The 20,071-nt window shown below is 37.8% G+C and overlaps 3 protein-coding genes across 3 annotated transcripts in view; 1 reads left to right on the plus strand and 2 right to left on the minus strand.

The window, feature by feature from the left end:
• Positions 1-473: 473 nt before the first annotated feature.
• Positions 474-4,934, minus strand: LOC117805430 (zinc finger protein 1-like). Its single transcript, XM_034674160.1, has 8 exons — positions 4,701-4,934; positions 4,256-4,458; positions 3,387-3,491; positions 3,202-3,291; positions 3,002-3,112; positions 2,649-2,766; positions 2,233-2,466; positions 474-1,731 (listed from the first exon to the last, which is right to left on the minus strand). Exons 1-8 carry the CDS (start codon positions 4,714-4,716, stop codon positions 845-847), a joined length of 1,764 nt encoding a protein of 587 aa, XP_034530051.1. The 5' UTR covers positions 4,717-4,934; the 3' UTR covers positions 474-844.
• Positions 4,935-6,484: 1,550 nt separating this feature from the next.
• LOC117805431 (zinc finger protein 239-like) lies at positions 6,485-10,930 on the minus strand. The gene is made up of 8 exons (XM_034674161.1): positions 10,801-10,930; positions 9,761-9,963; positions 9,569-9,673; positions 9,392-9,487; positions 9,153-9,263; positions 8,605-8,722; positions 8,250-8,486; positions 6,485-7,470 (listed from the first exon to the last, which is right to left on the minus strand). Exons 1-8 carry the CDS (start codon positions 10,814-10,816, stop codon positions 6,596-6,598), a joined length of 1,761 nt encoding a protein of 586 aa, XP_034530052.1. The 5' UTR covers positions 10,817-10,930; the 3' UTR covers positions 6,485-6,595.
• A 37-nt stretch (positions 10,931-10,967) lies between these two features.
• The window catches only part of zgc:113263 (uncharacterized protein LOC503753 homolog), a 28,190-nt gene continuing 19,086 nt past the window's right edge, over positions 10,968-20,071 (plus strand). Inside the window, exons 1-4 of the mRNA XM_034674159.1 lie at positions 10,968-11,053; positions 14,018-14,447; positions 17,058-17,260; positions 18,553-18,657. Coding sequence (XP_034530050.1) covers positions 14,408-14,447; positions 17,058-17,260; positions 18,553-18,657 — 348 coding nt within the window. The 5' untranslated portion in view covers positions 10,968-11,053; positions 14,018-14,407. The remainder of the gene's footprint in view (positions 11,054-14,017; positions 14,448-17,057; positions 17,261-18,552; positions 18,658-20,071) is intronic.

Below are 20,071 nucleotides of genomic sequence, written 5' to 3' on the forward strand. Positions count from 1 at the left end.
TGCCTCAAATATGTCCGATTGCTGCTTCAACCTTGTGCTGACCCTGCCTCAACCTTAAACGTTCCCTACACTGGACTTGAACCCTGCACTTTCAGTCTCTGAGCCACTTTTCTATCGATCACACTATCAAGCTGCCTGGCAAGGATTGCTTTTTTCTGTTTTTTCATTTCATCCCTTGGTTGTAGTTGTACAAAAGCACAGGACAACCTGATTGTGAGCAAATTGTTTCATTTGCATCTCACATTTGAAGCCCTTACTTGGACTTGAAACCAACACCTTTAGACTCTAGGGCACCTTCCTATCGATCACACTACAGAGGAGCCTCTGGCAAGGATCGCTTTTTTCTGCCTTTTCATGTATTGACCCCCTGACTGTAAAATTGAGGCAGTGTGGTGTAAATATTTGATATATTTGTGAAGAGGTAATATCAGTGATGGTGAAGGTAAATATAACTGAGTCATAATAACCCTGGATAATGCTTTAGTACATTTTTATTTTATTTTGTGAAAACCAAACTTCACTTGAACAGTCTATAACGTATTTTTTTTTTTTACAAATAGACAAATACATATCCATTCCTAGATGACATCAGCAGACATGATCATTAAGCTTTGCCAGCAACACAAAGTCATCACTGTCAAACAAGTGTGTACAATTGTATAAACAGCCAGTTGTGCAGTCTCAAAGTAAGCAGGGATTTTTTGGACAATGCAGAAAATCTGGAGATTCAGACCCTAACAGGCATAATTTGGATTACACTTTAATTAAATAATTGCAAGCACATACCAGAACTGCTTAAACATTTCATGTCAGCAAGGAAAGAACAAGGCGTATACTTAAAAGATCACTCTGTAGAGGCTTTAGCGTCTTTGGTTGATTTGTGACTTTTCATGTGTATCCTCAGGTTGCTTGATGTGTAAAATCTTTTGTCACAGACGACACATTGATAAGGCTTTTCTCCAGTGTGAATTCTCATATGTTTTTTAAATCCACTCTGGAGGCGGAAACTCTTTCCACACTGTGGGCAGGTATACGGACGCTCATTTGTGTGAAGTGTTTGATGACTTTTAAGAGTTTGCAATGTTCTGTAACTTAGTCCACATTCCTTGCAGTGATATGGTCTTTCCCCTGTGTGCTGCCGTGTATGGACCCGCAGCGCACCTTTGAGGGCAAAGGTCTTTCCACACACGCTGCACAGGTACGGTTTCTCCCCTTTGTGCATCCTGATGTGCTGTGTCAGCGTGTATTTTTGGTCAAATTTCTTATCACACAACTTGCAGGCATACGGACGTTCTCCTGTGTGAAGTCGCATGTGAGTTTCTAGCACTTTTGGACATGAAAGGCCTTTGCCGCAGTGGGAACAAACATAAGGCTTCTTGATGGAGTGAGCTTGATAGTGCTGGTCCAAACGCCACTTTGCCTGGAAAGTCTTGTCACATTTGTCACAGCGGAACACCTGCTCTGGCGTTGGGTGTGCAGATTTTATATGACGTTTCACAGTTCTTGGTTTCCTAAAAGTCTTGTAGCACACAGGACATGTGAGGTCTTCAATGTCCTTTAAACTGGTAGCTAAGTTTAATCCATTAAACCCTCCAGCGTTAGAAATTTCCTGGACTCTTGTACTGTTTGCTGCCGGATCCTCTGAGTTTTCCTCCAAGAGTGTCACTTGTGTCTCATAAACAACTTGAAGGGAAGTTGGGATACCTTGAGAAACCAAACTGCTGGCATCATCTGGTGGGAAAAACAAAAAGGTTTACTTTACAAACCTGCATCTTGAAATTATTTGGCAAGTTGAATACCCCTAGACTGTCAGTAAATCACAAGAAAAGACAGTGAAGCCTCCAAGTGACTGGATATTTACAATGAAACTGAGACTCTCCAGAAACAGATGAATGTGCACTACTCCAGGGGATGTAATGAACCCAAAAACAACAGCAATTATTTTGCAGACAGACCTAGATGGGTAAATTTTGCTTATGATCTTCACACAGTCGCTTCTCAAGTTGCATATTTGACTGTAAACAATGCAGAGGGAGGAAAGGGAAGTCTTTGCTGGAAGTGGTTTGAGACAGACCACTGGCTACACCAGATTTACTGAATCAACCTCAGTTTGCAGAGGCATAAATTCATGTCACATGGTAGCTGATGGGTTCTGAGGTTGGCTACAGGATCACTCATGGTTGCATTGACCAAATATTAATGGGGGTTACAGTCCGACGATAGGATGCTCACCATTTTCATCCGTCATCCCACCTTCTTCAGAACAGGGTGAGTTAGTAAGTGGTGACAGACCTCTGTCCTGCCACTGTGAATTGGAAGGCTCAACTGAACTGTCATCCGTCTCTTCATCAACGCTGTCTACACCTTCTTCATCTTTTATACCTTCCAGGAGACCCTCTGATGCTGCTGGCATTTGTTTAGACGCCAGAGTGGACAGGATAGTGTCTGACGTGAAGGAGAATTCACCTGAAGCAGAGAACATTTACATCAGGCCTGATATCTAATATAATTTTGTGTAGGGACCTTAAAGCTAGCTATATATTAATCTGTAATTTACAGATAAGATCATACATTATAAACTTATAAGTGCCCTGTAGAGTTTCTTGTAGCTTTTTTTTAATGAAAGCAAAATGTATTCAGGCCTTTACTTTTTGTTAACTTTGTTCGCTGACTTTGATGCTGCAGAATCCTCTTTAGATCATTTTGATCGCAGAAAAACTGCTCAAACTGGGAGTCAAAGGAGGACAGGTCAATAAAAGAGGACACCTATAAAAGTAAAAAGAGAAAAAAATCTTGTTAAATCTTAAAAAGAAATGATTTGCACTGTCAACTTTGAAATCTCTAGTGTTCAGCTTCACATTAGAAGATAACCTTTGACAGTCTTGGTTGTTTAAAATGAACAAAACTGGCAGATATCACAGTTGAAATCATTCATATTTAATTCAGGACTTGAAATCAATTGCTCATCTTAAGGTGGCCAACATGACTAGGTGCTGCTTACCTTTGAGAAACTTGGTACTGGGAGAAACTCTTCCAGTCTGTGCAGGAACTCCCACACCAGGATCTGCAACACTGTATCAAAACGTGCTCCATACAGCTCTGGAAACACCTCCTTGGATAGGAAAAGTAGCACAGATATTAGGTAGTGAAGAGCAAAGACAATAACAAATCTGAATTTTGAGTCATAGAAGCAGAACTCACTTTGACAAATTTATCTTTCTCGTATTTGTCCTTCAGTAAAGTCTCAACCTGCTCCACAAATGCAGACTTTGATTTCTGCACCTCTCTATCCTACAACAAAGCCCAGAAGAGTTTAATTTCACAACAATATCATCCCTTATACATTCATCTGCAACTCTTTCTTCTTTTTTTTAAATATTTTCTACCTCTTCCTGGTTGTAGCTTGTTTTACTCTTTTGGAAAATGTCGAGATGTTCCTGGACAGCATTGCAGTCGACAAGTTCTTGTTTTGTTACAAGTTCCATGATGACCTGAAACACATGTATAGTTACATTTATTTGTTTCCTTATCATCATTGACAGCCTTATCTACGGTGGCCCTGAAGGACAAAACAAATTTACAAAAGATGAAACACTTTTACAAAGTTAGAGACAAATTGACATTTTGGAAAATATTTTCTGCATTTTATAAAACAAACTTACATCAGCAAAACACTTTTACCAAGGCCAAAACAAATTTTAATTTAAGGAAACAAATTTACAAAAGATTAAACACTTTAACTATTTCTGAAACAAATTAACATTTCATTTTTACAGAAAGGGGATGTACCAAATACCGGAAGTGATATGGAAGTGATGGAGTGAGGGGCCATTTAGTTTGTTTTGATGGAGAGAAACCAAACAGAGCAGCATGGTGTACATGCTAGGACATCCTCAGGTCTGAGAGAGAGGTGTCAGACCTCAGCTGAAAAAGCATCATGTCTCCGGAAAACCTTCATCATGTGTCAGAATCCAGATGAATGTTAATTTGTTTCAGAAATTGTAAAAGGGTTCCGTCGTTTGTAAAATCGTCTCCAACTTTGTAAAAGTGTTTCATTTTTTATAAATTTGTTTTCTTAAATGTAAATTTGTCTTGGCCTTGGTGAAAGTGTTTTGCTGATGTAATTTTGTTTTAAAAATATTTAAAAATATTTTCCAAAATGTAAATTTGTCTCTAACTTTTTGAAAGTGTTTCATCTTTTGTAAATGTGTTTTGTCCTTCAGGGCCACCGTACTCATCAGCTACACGTACTCACCCTCGCTCTCAGCCCTAGGATGAGTTGAGTCCTCTGCCTGTAGCTCAGCAGATCTGGGACTATCTCTGTCACCAGTGAGATGAATTCAGCCAGCTGATCATACCGGTCTACATTACGGTCCAGGGCTACCTGCCACATACAGGCTGAAGTCATCCTCAGAGGAGGAATCAGGAGGTGAAGGGATGACAGAGGGATGTGAGGATCTAACGGAGGATGCACACAGAATAAAACCACATTTGTAACCACAGTCGATGCAGTTTACATATATATTTTGAACACTTTTTTTTACCATTAAAGTACCATTAAATTAAACAAGCAGAGACGTTCTTTGGTTGACAAAGCGACTGTTTTTTCTAGCTACAAACTGAGCCAGTAGTGGGATGAAAAAGCAGCTTTCCATTGCTGTTATGGCTCAATTGTACAAGCTGTAGGAATGAAGACATACCTCGATATTTGGCCATTCTAGGAGCCCGTTAGAAGAGCTTAGATATGCTAACTGTGTGTAGCTTTATGCAGCAAACTCTGAATTAAATCACCCTCTGTAATCTTTCCCTCCAGGCGTTGGTTTTGTTTTGGTCGGCTAATGCATTATTTTATTTGTTAACAAGAGTAGCAAGCTAGCGTTTTTAAGAGCTTGCTTTCCGACAGCAGCTTCCGGTTTTCTTCTTCTTCTGTGTTTAATAGCGTGCTGCTGCAACCCACATTTAAAGGTGCATACCCCGAAAACACGCCAATCCTTCTTCCTATGATAAACATGACGACCAAACACATGGAACATCTGTCCAGTGGTGGACGAAGTACACAGCTTCATTACTTAAGTCAAAGTATAGATCCTCCTGGTCAAATATTACTCCAATACAAGTGAAAGTTGCTCTGTCAGATTATTACTTGAGTTAAAGTACTGAAGTACTTGCTTTTAAAAATACTTAAATATTCAAAGTACTTCTTAGTATATCTCAAAACACTGCATATTCAAAATACATAAATGCAGTCAAGAATACATAGGACTGTTACTTTATGTTTATTTAGAAACCATTACTTGGAATCTCAAAAAACTATACCATGGAATAAAAACAGAAACTAAGTTACTCGAAGAGCAGACAACTTAGTTTGAAATGTTCATCTGGAATGAAACAAATGTTACATAGCTCAACACACTTTCTCAAGTTGGACAGTGAATGTTTGTAAGTTTGGACAGAGTGGGAAACAGGAAGAACATTTCAAACGATACGTATCATTCTTCATTTTAAAAACCTCTAACATGGGCTGAAGATATGACCATGGGTGGTCAGGTGGAGAATTACAGCCATTATTACCACCTCTAAATGAACTGCCTGATCTGAGTGAAATTTGCTCTGTGTTTGCTCCACGTTCAACCGAGGAGACACACAATATACAGGTACGACTAAACCACTGAGACAAACAGAACTACACAAACACATTTTACTGTCTTAGGGATCAGATTTCAGAAAAGAGAAGTAAATTTACGGGCTGACTTCAAAGCAAAAGCAGTGAGTAACTAGAGCATTGATATAAATAGATAGTGGAGTCAAAAGTACAATAATTGTCTTCTGAATGTAGAGGAGTAAAAGTAATGTTTCCCCAAAAAATAATACTCAAGTAAAGTACAGAAACTCCAAAAATGTACTTAAGTAAATTTACACTGTTACTGTCCACCACTACCAGCTACTAATACAGTGTTTGACTTTATCAGTATCATAATTCTATCATATTTAAAAAAAATAATTTGCCGTTTCTACAGTAATAACAACCCAGGAATACTGTCTGTATTGTGGTTATGTATTGGTTTTGTATGTAATTAAATGGATCAATTCAGGGAGACACTTTATTTAGGAGGTTATTTTAATTATTCATAGTTCTATGCACCATGTAACAGTCTGACTTTACAATTAAAAGGTATGGAGTCAATATTTATTAGTGTAGTAAGATGCTATTTCAGTTCAGTAAATTTAAGTGAGACACAATAACACTCACAAAATGCAATATCATTTTAGTACTGATATTCTTTTTTATTTTGTAAAAACCAAACTTCACTTGCAAAGTCTACAGATTACATTTCTTCAAGTTATACAAACATCATTTTTTAAAAAGACATCAGCAAAAATGATAACTGTGTACAACTGTACAAACATCCAGTTGTGCAGTATTAAAGTTAGTGAGACTTTTTGGACAATGCAGAAAATCAGGAGATTCAGTCTCTGACAAACATAACTTTAGTTACTTTTTAATAAAACAGACCAAACACAAACGTAACCTGTTCAAAGCTTGTATGTCCCGCTTATTATCAGAGAGCAAAGAACAATGCGCACACTGAAGACATCACTCTGTAGAGGCTTTAGCGTCTTTTGTTGATTTGTGACTTTTCATGTGTATCCTCCGATTTCCCGATGTGTGAAATCTTTTGTCACACACGACACATTGATAAGGTTTTTCTCCAGTGTGAATTCTCATATGTCTCGCAAACCCAACCTGGAGGCGGAAACTCTTTCCACACTGTGGGCAGGTATACGGACGCTCATTTGTGTGAAGTGTTTGATGTCTTTTAAGAGCTCCAAAAATTCTGAAGCTTTCTCCACATTCCTTGCAGTGATATGGTCTTTCACCTGTGTGCTGCCGTGTATGGACTCGCAGCCCACCCTTGATTGCAAAGGTCTTTCCACACACGCTGCACAGGTACGGTTTCTCCCCGCTGTGCATCCTGATGTGCTGTGTCAGCGTGTATTTCTGGTCAAATTTCTTATCACACAACTTGCAGGCATACGGACGTTCTCCGGTGTGAAGTCTCATGTGAGTTTCTAGCACTTTTGGACATGAAAGGCCTTTGCCGCAGTGGGAACAAACATAAGGCTTCTTGATGGAGTGAGCTTGATAGTGCTGGTCCAAACGCCACTTTGCCTGGAAAGTCTTGTCACATTTGTCACAGCGGAACACCTGCTCATGCGTGGGGTGTGCAGTTTTTACGTGACGTTTCACAGCTTTTGGTTTCCCAAAAGTCTTGTAGCACACAGGACATGTGAGGTCTTCAATGTCCTTTAAACTGGTTGCCAAGTTTACCTTAAACATTCCAGGGTCACACATTTCCTGGACTCTTGCAATGTTTATCTCTGAGTTTCCCTCCAAGAGTGTCACTTGTGTCCCGTAAACTACTTGTAGGGAGGTAGGGGTGTCTTGAGAGACCACGCTGCTGGCATCATCTGGTGGAAAAAACAGAAATGATAAAGACTTCTCTTTTTAGCATGTAAGCATGAAGTGATTAGCATTTGGTCGTGCAAATAAAGATTTGTTTTTAACTTGCAGAACAATCTTTTTAACTGAATTTTTTGCCTCTATGACAGGATGCATTTTATGCACCTTTCTCTTTGCAGCTTTACATAAATGAGCCAGTATTTGAATGAGAGAGAATACAGAGATTGGCAACATTTTGCAACATGAAATAGTGACAGGATAACCTCGATCCCTCAATTTGATATAAAAATGTAGAGTCTGCATCCAGATTTAAGTATGAGAAGTGTTCTGGTTCTGGTTTATAGTTTGTTTGGAGTACATTTGTAGCCAAAGTAGTAACATCTAATGACGTATCAGCAGGCTTTGGTGTATTTGGCAAAAATAGTCTGTGTTTAGAGCAACAGCAGACAGAGCAGTATCTGACGTAATGACATCTCGCTCCCATCAGACGTTATCTGACTACAAATTTTAAATCTCTATAAATAGATATCTGCATCCAAGAGCAGGTGACAATCTATTTTGAACAAATCTGCTTGAGGCTAATGACATCCAGATTTCCTGACCTCCTGGAATGCATCAACAATGATTGAACCCCAATCCACTGGACCAACAATATTTTCAAAAGTTGTTTTGTTCTCCTTTTGAGGACAAACCTGACATTTCTTCATTTTTAATTTTTAGAGAGCAGTCCGTAAATCACAGTAAAATCTGTCTCTTTTTCAGATTTATATCCCTATAGGATGCTCACCATTTTCATCCGTCATCCCACCTTCTTCAGAGAGTGGAGAGTCAGTAAGCGGTGACAGACCTCTGTCCTGCCACTGAGAGTCTGAAATCTCAACTGAACTGTCATCCGTTTCTTCATCAGCACTTTGTCCTCCACCTTCTTCATCTTTTATACCTTCCAGGAAACCCTCTGATGCTGCTGATGTTTGTTTAGATGCCAGAGTGGACAGGATAGTGTCTGACATGAAGGAGAATTCACCTGAAGCAGAGAACATTTTCATCAGTACTAATAGATCCTACAAATCACATAACATCATTTTTATGCAGGGACTGTAAACCTAAATCTTTATTATTTTTTAATGAAAGCAAGCCTTTACTTTTTGTTAACTTTATTCGCTGCTTTTGATTCTGCAGAATCCTCTTTAGATCATCTTTGTTGCAGAAAAACTGCTCAAACTGGGAGTCAAAGGAGGACAGGTCGATGAAAGAGGATACCTTTAAAAAAGGGGAGGAAAAGAGTTGTGTTAAATGAAAAAAAGGGTCTATTGCCAGCTTTCTCTGATGTCAAGCTTCACTTAACATCACTTTTGACTGTGTGAGGATTAGGGTACTGGCAGAATATAAAAATCCTATCAAATGAAATTAAATAATCTGAAAAAAGTTGTCTGAAAGTGATCTGCAACTGCCAGCTGAATAACCCTTTCAAAACCAAAACCAAAACCAATGAAATCACCCATCATGATTTGCATGAGAGACTTATCTAACCATAAAAGAGTGAAAACATCAATTATTAGTAAAGATATTGTTTTCTACTCGAACTTTAAATCCAAGAAACAATCATTACAGTTGAAATTATTCTCATATTAGCACAGGACTTGTAATCTGCTCACCTAAAAGCGACTAAACATGACTAGGTGCTGCTTACCTTTGAGAAACTTGGTACTGGGAGAAACTCATCCAGTCTGTGCAGGAACTCCCACGCCAGGATCTGCAACACTGTATCAAAACGTGCTCCATACAGCTCTGGAAACACCTCCTTGGGAAGACATGATAGCATACATACATGATTGTCAGGCATGGAAAGAGATTAAAGGCAGGAGGCAAACTTTCCTCATAAACGTAGATTGACAAATATAATGTTTGAATAGTTTCAGAAGAACTCACTTTAACAAATTTATCCTTCTCGTATTTGTCCTTGAGTAGTGTCTGAACCTGTTTCACAAATGCAGACTTTGAGTTCTGCACTTCTTGATCTTGATCCTGCAACAAAACCCAAATTAAGTTTATTTTCATATCTGTATCATCATCATATTATCAATTATTTGACTCTGTCTACACTACCTCATTGTGATTATGGCTTGCTTTATACTTTTTGAAAATGTTGAGATGTTCCTGGACAGCATTACAGTCGACAGGTTCTTCCTTTGTTACAAGTTCAACGATGACCTGAAAATCACAACATTTACATTTAAATTGATTTGTTTTTCCTTCTTCTTTTCTTCATCGACAGCCTGATCATTATCATTTACTCACCCTCGCTCTCAGTCCTAGAATGAGCTGAGTCCTCTGCCTGTAACTCAGCAGACCTGGGACTATCTCTGTCACCAGTGAGATGAATTCAGCCAGCTGATCATACCGGTCTACATTACGGTCCAGGGCTACCTGCCACATACAGGCTGACGTCATCCTCAGAGGAGGAATCAGGAGGTGAAGGGATGATAGAGGGATGTGAGGATCTAACGGAGGATGCACACAGAATTAAACCGCACTTAACCACAGTCAGTGGTTTACAAATAGATTATAACCAGCTTTTTTTTTTTGGGGGGGGGGGGGGGGGGGGGGGGGGGGGGCTTTAACATTAGGATTGCCAACTGTCCCATATTAGCCGGGACATCCCGTATATTGGGCTAAATCGGTTTGTTTCATATGGGACTTAAATCTAGATTTAGATCTAAATGCTAAATATAAATCTTAATGTTAAATATAATATGGATGGATAGGCAGTTTTGGAGGCTATAAAGAGATTTCTCAACATTTAACATTTAGATTTAACATTTAGATTTACATTTAACATTTAGCTTTAGATTTAGCATTTAGATTAAGTTTCAGCATTTAGATTTAGATTTAACATTTAGATTTCTATTTAACATTTAGATTTAGCATTTGGATTTAACAATTATTTTAACTTAATATATTTTTCACAACAAAATTAAATGTGAAGATCACAAATATTCCTCTAAATGTGATAAAAGAAAAGTGACTTTTAAAAATGCACTCTACATTTTTTTACGTTTTGGAGCTAAATGTGGAGAAATGTTGCTGTTATTTTCAGTGTGCACAACTTTACAAACGGCGTCCCATAGTGCACCTGTCCCTTCATTAGTAGTGAGGAAGTTGGCAACCCTATTTAACCACAATAAGGTACCACTAAATTAAACAGAGACGACAAAGCCACTGACTTCTCTAGCTAAGTCCTCCCACCAAACTGAGCCTTTAGCATAATGGAAATAACTTAATCTCAGTGCTTGCATAGTTTACTCGTACAATTTATAAATGCAGGATTGAAAACAGACCTCGAAATCTGGCCATCGTATTAAAAGACCATTTGTAGATACTTATGGCGTTGCTTGCAACTTGTGGACTAATTATTTAAAACACCAGTCTTCACAGTGACCACAACATCGACACTTCCGGTCTGTTTCTTCTTCTACAGATCTTTTTAAAGCATTTTTAAAGGCGCAGACCTTTCAGCAGGTCTTGCTAAATATTCTGTCGCAAACCGACAATGATTATCAGCTTTATCTCTTCCAGCTTTCTAACATCACGGTAAAAAAAACAAACATAGTAGGACAATATCAAGAAAATGTCAATGTTTATGTTTTCCTTCCATGGTTCTAAAAACGGAATGTATTTGTAAGGTAATACATGACATTAATATGACAGAAAATATATAAAATCATACATTATGTTATAATTGCAGTACATATTTGTTATTGTATTGTCAACTAATGTTTCTAAATCAGTTCACTGACCATTTGCAGTGGTGGACAGTATCAGAGTGAATTTACTTGTGTACATTTTTTGAGAATCTGTAATTTACTTGAGTATTATTTTTTAGGGATACTTATTACTTTTACTCCACTACATTCAGAAGACAATTATTGTACTTTTCACTCCACTACATTTCTATCAGTGCTCCAGTTACTCACTACTTTTGCTTTGAAGTCAGCTCATGAATTTCCTTCTCTTTTCTGAAATCTGATCCCTAAGACAGTAAACTGTATTTGTGTAGTTCTGTTTGTCTCAGTGGTTTAGTCATACCTGTCACCACGGTTGAACGTGGAGCAAACACAGAGCTGATTTCACTCAGCTCAGGCCGTTCATTTAGAGGTGGTAATGATGGCTATAATTCTCCACCTGAGCACCCATGGTCATATCTTCAGCCCGTGTTAGAGGTTTTTAAACTGAAGAATGATGCGTATCGTTTGAAATGTTCCCCTTGTTTCCCACTCTGCCCAAACATACAAACATTCACTGTCCAACCTGAGAGAGCGTGTTGAGCTACGTAACATTTGTTTCATTCCAGATGAACATTTCAAACTAAGTTGTCTGTTCTTGGAGTAACTTAGATTCTGTTTGTATTCCATGGTATAGTATTTAAATATTTTAAGTAATGGTTTCTAAAAAAACACAATGTAACAGAATGTAACAGAATGTAACAGTCCTATGTATTCTTGATTGCACTTATGTATTTTGAAATACAATGTTTTGAGATATTTTAAGAAGTACTTTGAATACTTGAGTATTTTTTAAAGTAAGTACTCCAGGACTTTAACTCAAGTAATAATCTGACAGAGCAACTTTCACTTGTATCGGAGTAATATTTGACCTGAAGTATCTCTACTTTGACTTAAGTAATGAAGCTGTGTACTTAGTCCACCACTGGACAGATGTTCCATGTGTTTGGTCGTCATGTTTATCATAGGAAGAAGGATTGGCGTGTTTTTGGGGTCTACCACTGGGTCAAAATAATGTATTTGTAAGCTAATACACAGCATTAATATCACAGAAAATCTAGAAAATCATACAGTATGTTATAATTGCAGTACATATTTGTTCTTGCATTGTCAACTTGTGTTTCTAAATCAGTTCACTGAACATTTGTTGTATTGGACTTTAGCAAATAGTGACAAACTGGTGTTTGTTCTTGATTAATGACTAAAATGACTCCTGAAATAATCTTGCGTTTATTTTCTGTTAACATAAAAATATGTAGACTCATACATTTTTCATTATGCTGTAATAATATAAGGACAAGGACAGAATTGACTGTTCTTTTAACACTCCGAAACACAAGGTGGCGATACTGAGTCATGGCTGTAAATAGTGTGTCCTCCAAACAAGCAGACTGTCAGTATGGTCAGCAAGGTTTTAGTAAGCATGGTAGTATGTTCTGTATAAGAGTTAAAGACTGTATAAGTAAGTTCAGAGCATAGGTTCAGAGCCTGTCTGTTGTACTTTTCCCACCTTTTTCGTACAAATATGACATGTAAATGCACTTTTGATTTTTGAAATATCATCAATCAATCAATCAATCAATCAATCAATCAATCAATCAATCAATCAATCAATCAATCAATCAGACTTTATTTATAAAGCACTTTTCATACAATGACATTGTAACACAAAGTGCTGAATATAAAAACAATTTAAAATAGAATAAATTCAGAAAAAGATAATGTATTTCATATATTTAACATCAGCTGTATGCTAAAATTCAAATACAGAATCCTTTTTTTTTTTCAAGATTTGTTTTTTATTGACAGAACGCAAACTTTACAATACAGATCAACTATTTCAAACATCTTTTCATGTTTTAAACATAGTCATAGGAATACATATATATACATAAATAGATAGTGACCCAGCACTTGGTACTTTGGTCATTATTGTGTTGATGTTAATTGATGCTGATGATAATGGAAGGTCTTAAATGGTTTGGTTGCTTTATTGTAGATGTTCCTTATTTTATTTAAAAAATAAATAAATAAATTCCTTACTTACTTTTGTGCATTACCTTTACACTGCTTGGCAGTACCTGCACCCAAATGGACTTGAAGCACTTTGTTACTCTTACTGATCTTGTTTCCTCTTGTCTAGATCTTTGCTTGTGTTGTTCTTGTTCTCGTAGGTATGTCGCTTTGGATAAAAACGTCTGCTAAATGACATTGTAACATTGTAACATTGTAACATTGTAAATAATAATAATAATATACATACATAAATTGAAATAATAACTATATATATTCTGTATAGACATACATACATACATACATACATACATACATACATACATACATACATACATACATACATACATACATACATACATACAAATATAATTAAAATAAAAGATAATAATGTTAAATAAAATAATTGTATTTATGTACTCTTAATAAGTAAACAGGTAAATAGCTGAATAAAGCAATGAATATATCAATGATAGTTAAATTACGAGTAATAATAGTAATACAAATAAGAAAATAAATGTATATTCAAAGTAAGATTAAAGAATCAATAAGAGAAAATAAAAATGAATATATATTAATGTACCTAAACACATATCTAGTTTGAGTTTGAGTTATCTAATGAATGCGTCAACTGCAATCAAGTGAAGAAATACAATAAAATAAAACTCTTCTTTAAAATAAATAATACAGAATATTTACGTGTAATTTTGTATTTCTAAAGGGTTGAATTACCATTTTTAATTTTTTTTTTTTTTTACAGGTTTATCTTACAACATAACCTCACTGCTCATATCTTTGCTGAGTGAGAAAGTCAACGTCGCCATCTTGCGTTTGAACATCTGAATTGCCTGCCTGATCCGGTCTTCGTCAGCCAACCAGGAAAGAGGGTTTGCCGTGATCTGGACTGAGGCGGATGAGACCAGAAACCTTTGTTCTGTCCCTCCTCTGAAAAACGAAAACAGAAACCAGAGCCCATTAGAGCGTCCCAACAAACTGCGCTCATGATTTTAGCTGCAGAGATCTCCTAAGGATGAGAAATTAAAGATAAATTAACAGGATTCAATCATCAGGCTTCATCGGGGTTTTTCATCTGTGATCGCTGCAAGCCGACGGGGACATCTGGACGGCTGTTTTTCCTGTCAGCTGCTAAATGGAAATACAACACGAAACTGAAAGTGGAAGCAGTCGAGGTAGGTGAACTGTTATGTTGAAAGCATGACATTAGTTTAATTCTGATCCCTGATCTTTGCGAGTTAATCATGACCTCAAGGGGAATCGCTGCTTGCATTAACCCAGCATAGCGTCTCTCTGGGGGAGCAGCTGGACCCACAGCGAGTCCTCCATATGACTCATTGATATACTAAAAGGCTATATACACCTTTATAGTAGTTTTTACTGCATCCTCTTATATTGTGAAACTCAATATCCTCCTGCAGCATTCAACAAGACGTGTGAGTTTTGTCTTGAGTTTGATGGATGCTGTTGTTGTCAGGGTACCTGAGAGCTGCACTGTCATGTCATTATTTCAGCTGGCACTTTGCCACTATAAATCAAGATCACTAATGCATGCTGCTCTGCCTGCCAGCCAGCATGTCAAGTGTCAGGCGGATGCTGTTGGCTCAGATTGTAGATCAGATTGTAGTTTAAGTTAGCTGTCACTGAGGAGGGCTTTGGCTCATTTTTTCTTGTGTAGACAACACAATTCAGCTTAGGAGGTAAAAAGAAAAAAACAGCTACACGCCTGTGTTTTACAGAGACTGTCAAGACTGCATTTGTGCGCCTCTCTCGGAGAAGATGCTACAGAAATCCAAAGAAAACCTGAACATAATGTGTAAAAAGACAAACTCTTCAAGTGTGAACACATCTCTTTTCTTAGTGTTGGAGCTATTTCCATGGTTTCATGTATGTGATTATTTTACATGTATTTGTTATTACTTTGTTTAAAGGGAATGTAGTATTAAGTTTGATGTCATGGGTGGTATTATTCATATATTTTAGTACTAGTAAAGCAGGTTCATATTTCAGAAAACCATGCAAAATTAAAAACAAAAACAGCTACAAGCCTGTGTTTTACTGAGACTGTCAAGACTGCATTTGTGTGCCTCTCTTGGAGAAGACACGCAAATGCTACAGAAATCCAAAGAAAACCTGAACATAATCATGTACAAAAATAAACAAGACAAACTTAAAGCAGGTTCACATTTCAGAAGTAGCTACATCATTTTTAACCATGCAAAATTAAAAACAAAAACAGCTACAAGCCTGTGTTTTACTGAGACTGTCAAGACTGCATTTGTGTGCCTCTCTTGGAGAAAACACACAAATGCTACATAAATCCAAAGAAAACCTGATCATAATCATGTATAAAGACAAACTCTTCAAGTTGGACCTCTTAGATGTGTAGAAAACACATCTCTTTTCTTAGTGTTGGAGCTATTTCCATGGTTTCATGTGCGTGATTATTTTACATGTATTTGTTATTAGTTTGTTTAAAGGGAATGTAGTATTACATTTGATGTCATGGGTGTTATTATTCATATATTTTAGTACTAGTAAAGCAGGTTCATATTTCAGAAGTAGCTACATATTTTTTAACCAGGCAAAATCAAAAACAAAAACAGCTACAAGCCTGTGTTTTACCGAGACTGTCAAGACTGCATTTGTGTGCCTCTCTTGGAGAAAACACACAAATGCTACAGAAATCCAAAGAAAACCTGAACATAATCATGTACAAAGACAAACTCTTCAAGTTGGACCTCTTAGATGTGTAGAAAACACATCTCTTTTCTTAGTTGTTGGAGCTATTTCCATGGTTTCATGTACGTGATTATTTTACATGTATTTGTTATTACTTTGTTTAAAGGGAATGCAGTATTACATTTGATGTCATGGGTGGTATTATTCATATATTTTCATACTAGTAAAGCAGGTTCATATTTCAGAAAACCATGCAAAATTAAAAACAAAAACAGCTACAAGCCTGTGTTTTACTGAGACTGTCAAGACTGCATTTGTGTGCCTCTCTTGGAGAAAACACACAAATGCTACAGAAATCCAAAGAAAACCTGAACATAATCATGTACAAAAATAAACAAGACAAACTTAAAGCAGGTTCATATTTCAGAAGTAGCTACATCATTTTTAACCATGCAAAATTAAAAACAAAAACCAGCATTCATTATTGCATGCTAGAGAAGCTTCAATATCTAACACCTTTTAAGTGAAGGTGAGTAATTGAAAATATGTTGGTTTTATAGTGTTTTTTACACCAATAGGAGTGAACAAGATGGATCTTCCATAAATCTTCCATGATTATGAATGTAATTTTACAAATATGTAACATTTCTATGAATTTCCTTGAAAGACATTAAAGCATTCAAGGTGTATTACGTAGTCTTTTTATGGCTTTTGATTGAAATATACAGTCCATCGTAGAGGGTGACGTTTTACATAAAGGCTGTTCAAGCGATTGTTGTTACATAAAAGAATAAGATTATAAAGTGTGCGCGTTAAAATGTGATGTGCACATTTATTATTGACGTTTTCACTTCAATTTGCATGTTCTATTCCCTCTACTGGTCTAATACGACTGGAGACATTTAAGGGATAGCTTTAAATGGTGCTGCAAAATCAGTAAAAATACAGTTCATGTTGGACGCCTGTATTAGTGACAGGAAGATTTGTTCAGGTGTTTTGTGTCACCTGTGCATTGTGTTACCAGTTTGTTCTGACTCTGACTGTTGCATGTCGAGTCACAACATGTCAAAACAGCAACATATCTCTTCCTTCTCTCTGCACAGGTAATGATCTTCCAGTCCACTATCTGCGCCTCCTGGCCCCGCCCTTGCAGCTTCTATCAGCTGCAGTGTGGCAGGTAGTGCAGCAGGGACTGGTGGACCACTATGGGATACTGGAGGAGTTTGTCACCATGGTGACGGAGCTGGTCCCAGAGCTGATGAGCTACAGTCAGAGGGCTCAGCTCATCCTGGGACTCAGAGCCAGGGTTTGTAACAAATGACTGTTAAATGATGCTGATGTGACATATTCATTCTACTAACTCAATTCCAAAACAAGTGGAGACACTTTGATTTTGATGGTTTGCTAATAATTAAAACTGATGTCAGATGTTGATATGTAACAATGTTGCTGTTTTATGAAATATATATACCCATTTTGAGTTTGAAGCCAACATCACATCTCAAAAAAGTTGTGACAACAGCATGTTTACCATCATGTTGCATCACTTCTTCTTTTAACAACATTCTTTTGGGAACCGAGAAGACCCGTTTCTGGAGTTTTGAGAGTGAAATGTTGTCCCATTCTTGCCTCATGTAGGATTTCAGCTGCTCAACAGTTTGGGCTCTCCTTTGTCATATTTTTTATTTCATGATGTGCCAAATGTTTACAACGGGTGACAAGTCGAGACTGCAGGCAGGCTAGTTTTGCACCCAGTCTCTTCTCCTACAAAGCCATGCTGTTGTGATACTACATGCAGGATGTAGTTTAGGACATATGGATGGAAGCATATGTTGCTCCCAAACCTGTTAATATCTAAATCCTTGTTAAGGAAAGAATGGGACAGAATTTCACTTTGAAAACTCCACACACTGGTCTGTTTGATTCCTAAAGGTGTTAAAAGAAGAGGTGATACAACATGATGGAAAAATGCCTCTGCCCCAACTGTTTTATGAAATGTGTTGCTGGCATCACACTTAAAATTAGCATGTGTTTTGTCTTTGCACCATTTTCAACTACATATATACTGTAAAGGATTTGCAAAGCGTCAAAAACAGTTTTTATTAATATCTCACACGTCCCAACTTTCTTGGAATTGGGGTTGTGCTTTTTCATACCTCAAAATGAAGGAAGATTTGCATTGGTGGCACACATGTTAATATGGGAGAAAACAGAATTGAACTTCTGGCGCCATGAGCCTCCGAGCAACAAAAGATCAAAGCGACTGACACACAGGCTCCCATATCAACAGAGACCAGATATTTTGAAGGGGAGAGAAGGCAGTGAGACTTTTCTAACCTGCTGTATTTTACCCATTTTTACACCACAAACATCCAATCTACATCAAAGTGTTCTCCTCTTTCATACATTATGCGTGTTATTCTAATGTTGAAGCCAAAAAAAACAAGCTTACCATGAGTGTTTCAGTGAACAGTTACAACACAGTGTCTTCAGAGATTGTCTATGTCTCTATACCTGCTCCTGTTTGTCACCAAATGATCATATATAAGCATTGATGTATCATTAACAGTGTGATTTGTTTTGTGTGTGTACATCCAGCTGGTCTTGGATATGTGTCAAGGCGAGCACCCAGTGGACATGCAGACCATCCAGCCACACCTGGACAGAATTAAAGCTCCTGTCAGCACTGCCAAGGATCACCAGGTAGGCAAACAGTACCTGGCAAACTCACATGTGTTTCTATGTACTGAACAAGTCTACTGGGTCAACTCTTTTCATTGAGTCTTACGACTTTTAGGGTTTCCAAACCTTTCATTCTGAGAACACATAGTTATTTTATTTAACAAGCATAATCTAATAAATATAGTCGTGAAAGTCAGATATGTGGGATATTATTCTTTAGTAATTCAAGCAGTGTTGTAGTCCAGTCAACATACCTCGAGTCCGGGTCACCAGAGAAGAATCTGAGTTCAGTCAGAACCTGGACTGACTGTCTGTTTGAACCTGGACTGACTGTTTGAAACTGGACTGACTGTCTGAACCTGGACTGACTGTCTGAACCTGGACTGACTGTCTGAACCTAGACTGACTGTCTGAACCTGGACTGACTGTCTGAACCTGGACTGGTTGTCTGAACCTGGACTGACTGTCTGAACCTGGACTGACTATTTGAACCTGGACTGACTGTCTGAACCTGGACTGACTGTCTGAACCTGGACTGACTGTCTAAACCTGGTCTGTCTGTCTGAACCAGGACTGACTGTCTGAACCTGGACTGACTATTTGAACCTGGACTGACTGTCTGAACCTGGACTGACTGTCTGAACCTGGACTGACTGTCTAAACCTGGTCTGTCTGTCTGAACCAGGACTGACTATTTGAACCTGGACTGGCTGTTTGAACCTGGACTGACTGTCTGAACCTGGACTGACTGTCTAAACCTGGTCTGTCTGTCTGAACAAGGACTGACTATTTGAACCTGGACTGACTATTTGAACCTGGACTGACTGTTTGAAACTGGACTGACTGTTTGAACCTGGACTGATTGTCTGAACCTGGACTGACTATTTGAACCTGGACTGACTGTTTGAACCTGGACTGACTGTTTGAAACTGGACTGACTGTTTTTACCTGGACTGACTGTCTGAACCTGGACTGACTATTTGAACCTGGACTGACTGTTTGAAACTGGACTGACTGTTTGAACCTGGACTGATTGTCTGAACCAGGACTGACTATTTGAACCTGGACTGACTGTTTGAACCTGGACTGACTGTTTGAAACTGGACTGACTGTTTTTACCTGGACTGACTGTCTGAACCTGGACTGACTATTTGAACCTGGACTGACTGTCTGAACCTGGACTGACTGTCTGAACCAGGACTGACTGTCTGAACCTGGACTGACTGTCTAAACCTGGTCTGTCTGTCTGAACCAGGACTGACTATTTGAACCTGGACTGACTGTTTGAACCTGGACAGACCATTTGAACGTAGATTGACGGTCTAAACCTGGACTGACTGAGTGGGACCTCTTGGATGTGTAAAAATCTCCTTTCTTAGTGTTGGAGCTATTTCCAGGGTTTTGCGTACGTGATTATTTGACATGTATTTGTGTC

This window comes from Notolabrus celidotus, chromosome 21 (assembly GCF_009762535.1).
Source record: "Notolabrus celidotus isolate fNotCel1 chromosome 21, fNotCel1.pri, whole genome shotgun sequence".
Classification (NCBI taxonomy): domain Eukaryota; kingdom Metazoa; phylum Chordata; class Actinopteri; order Labriformes; family Labridae; genus Notolabrus; species Notolabrus celidotus.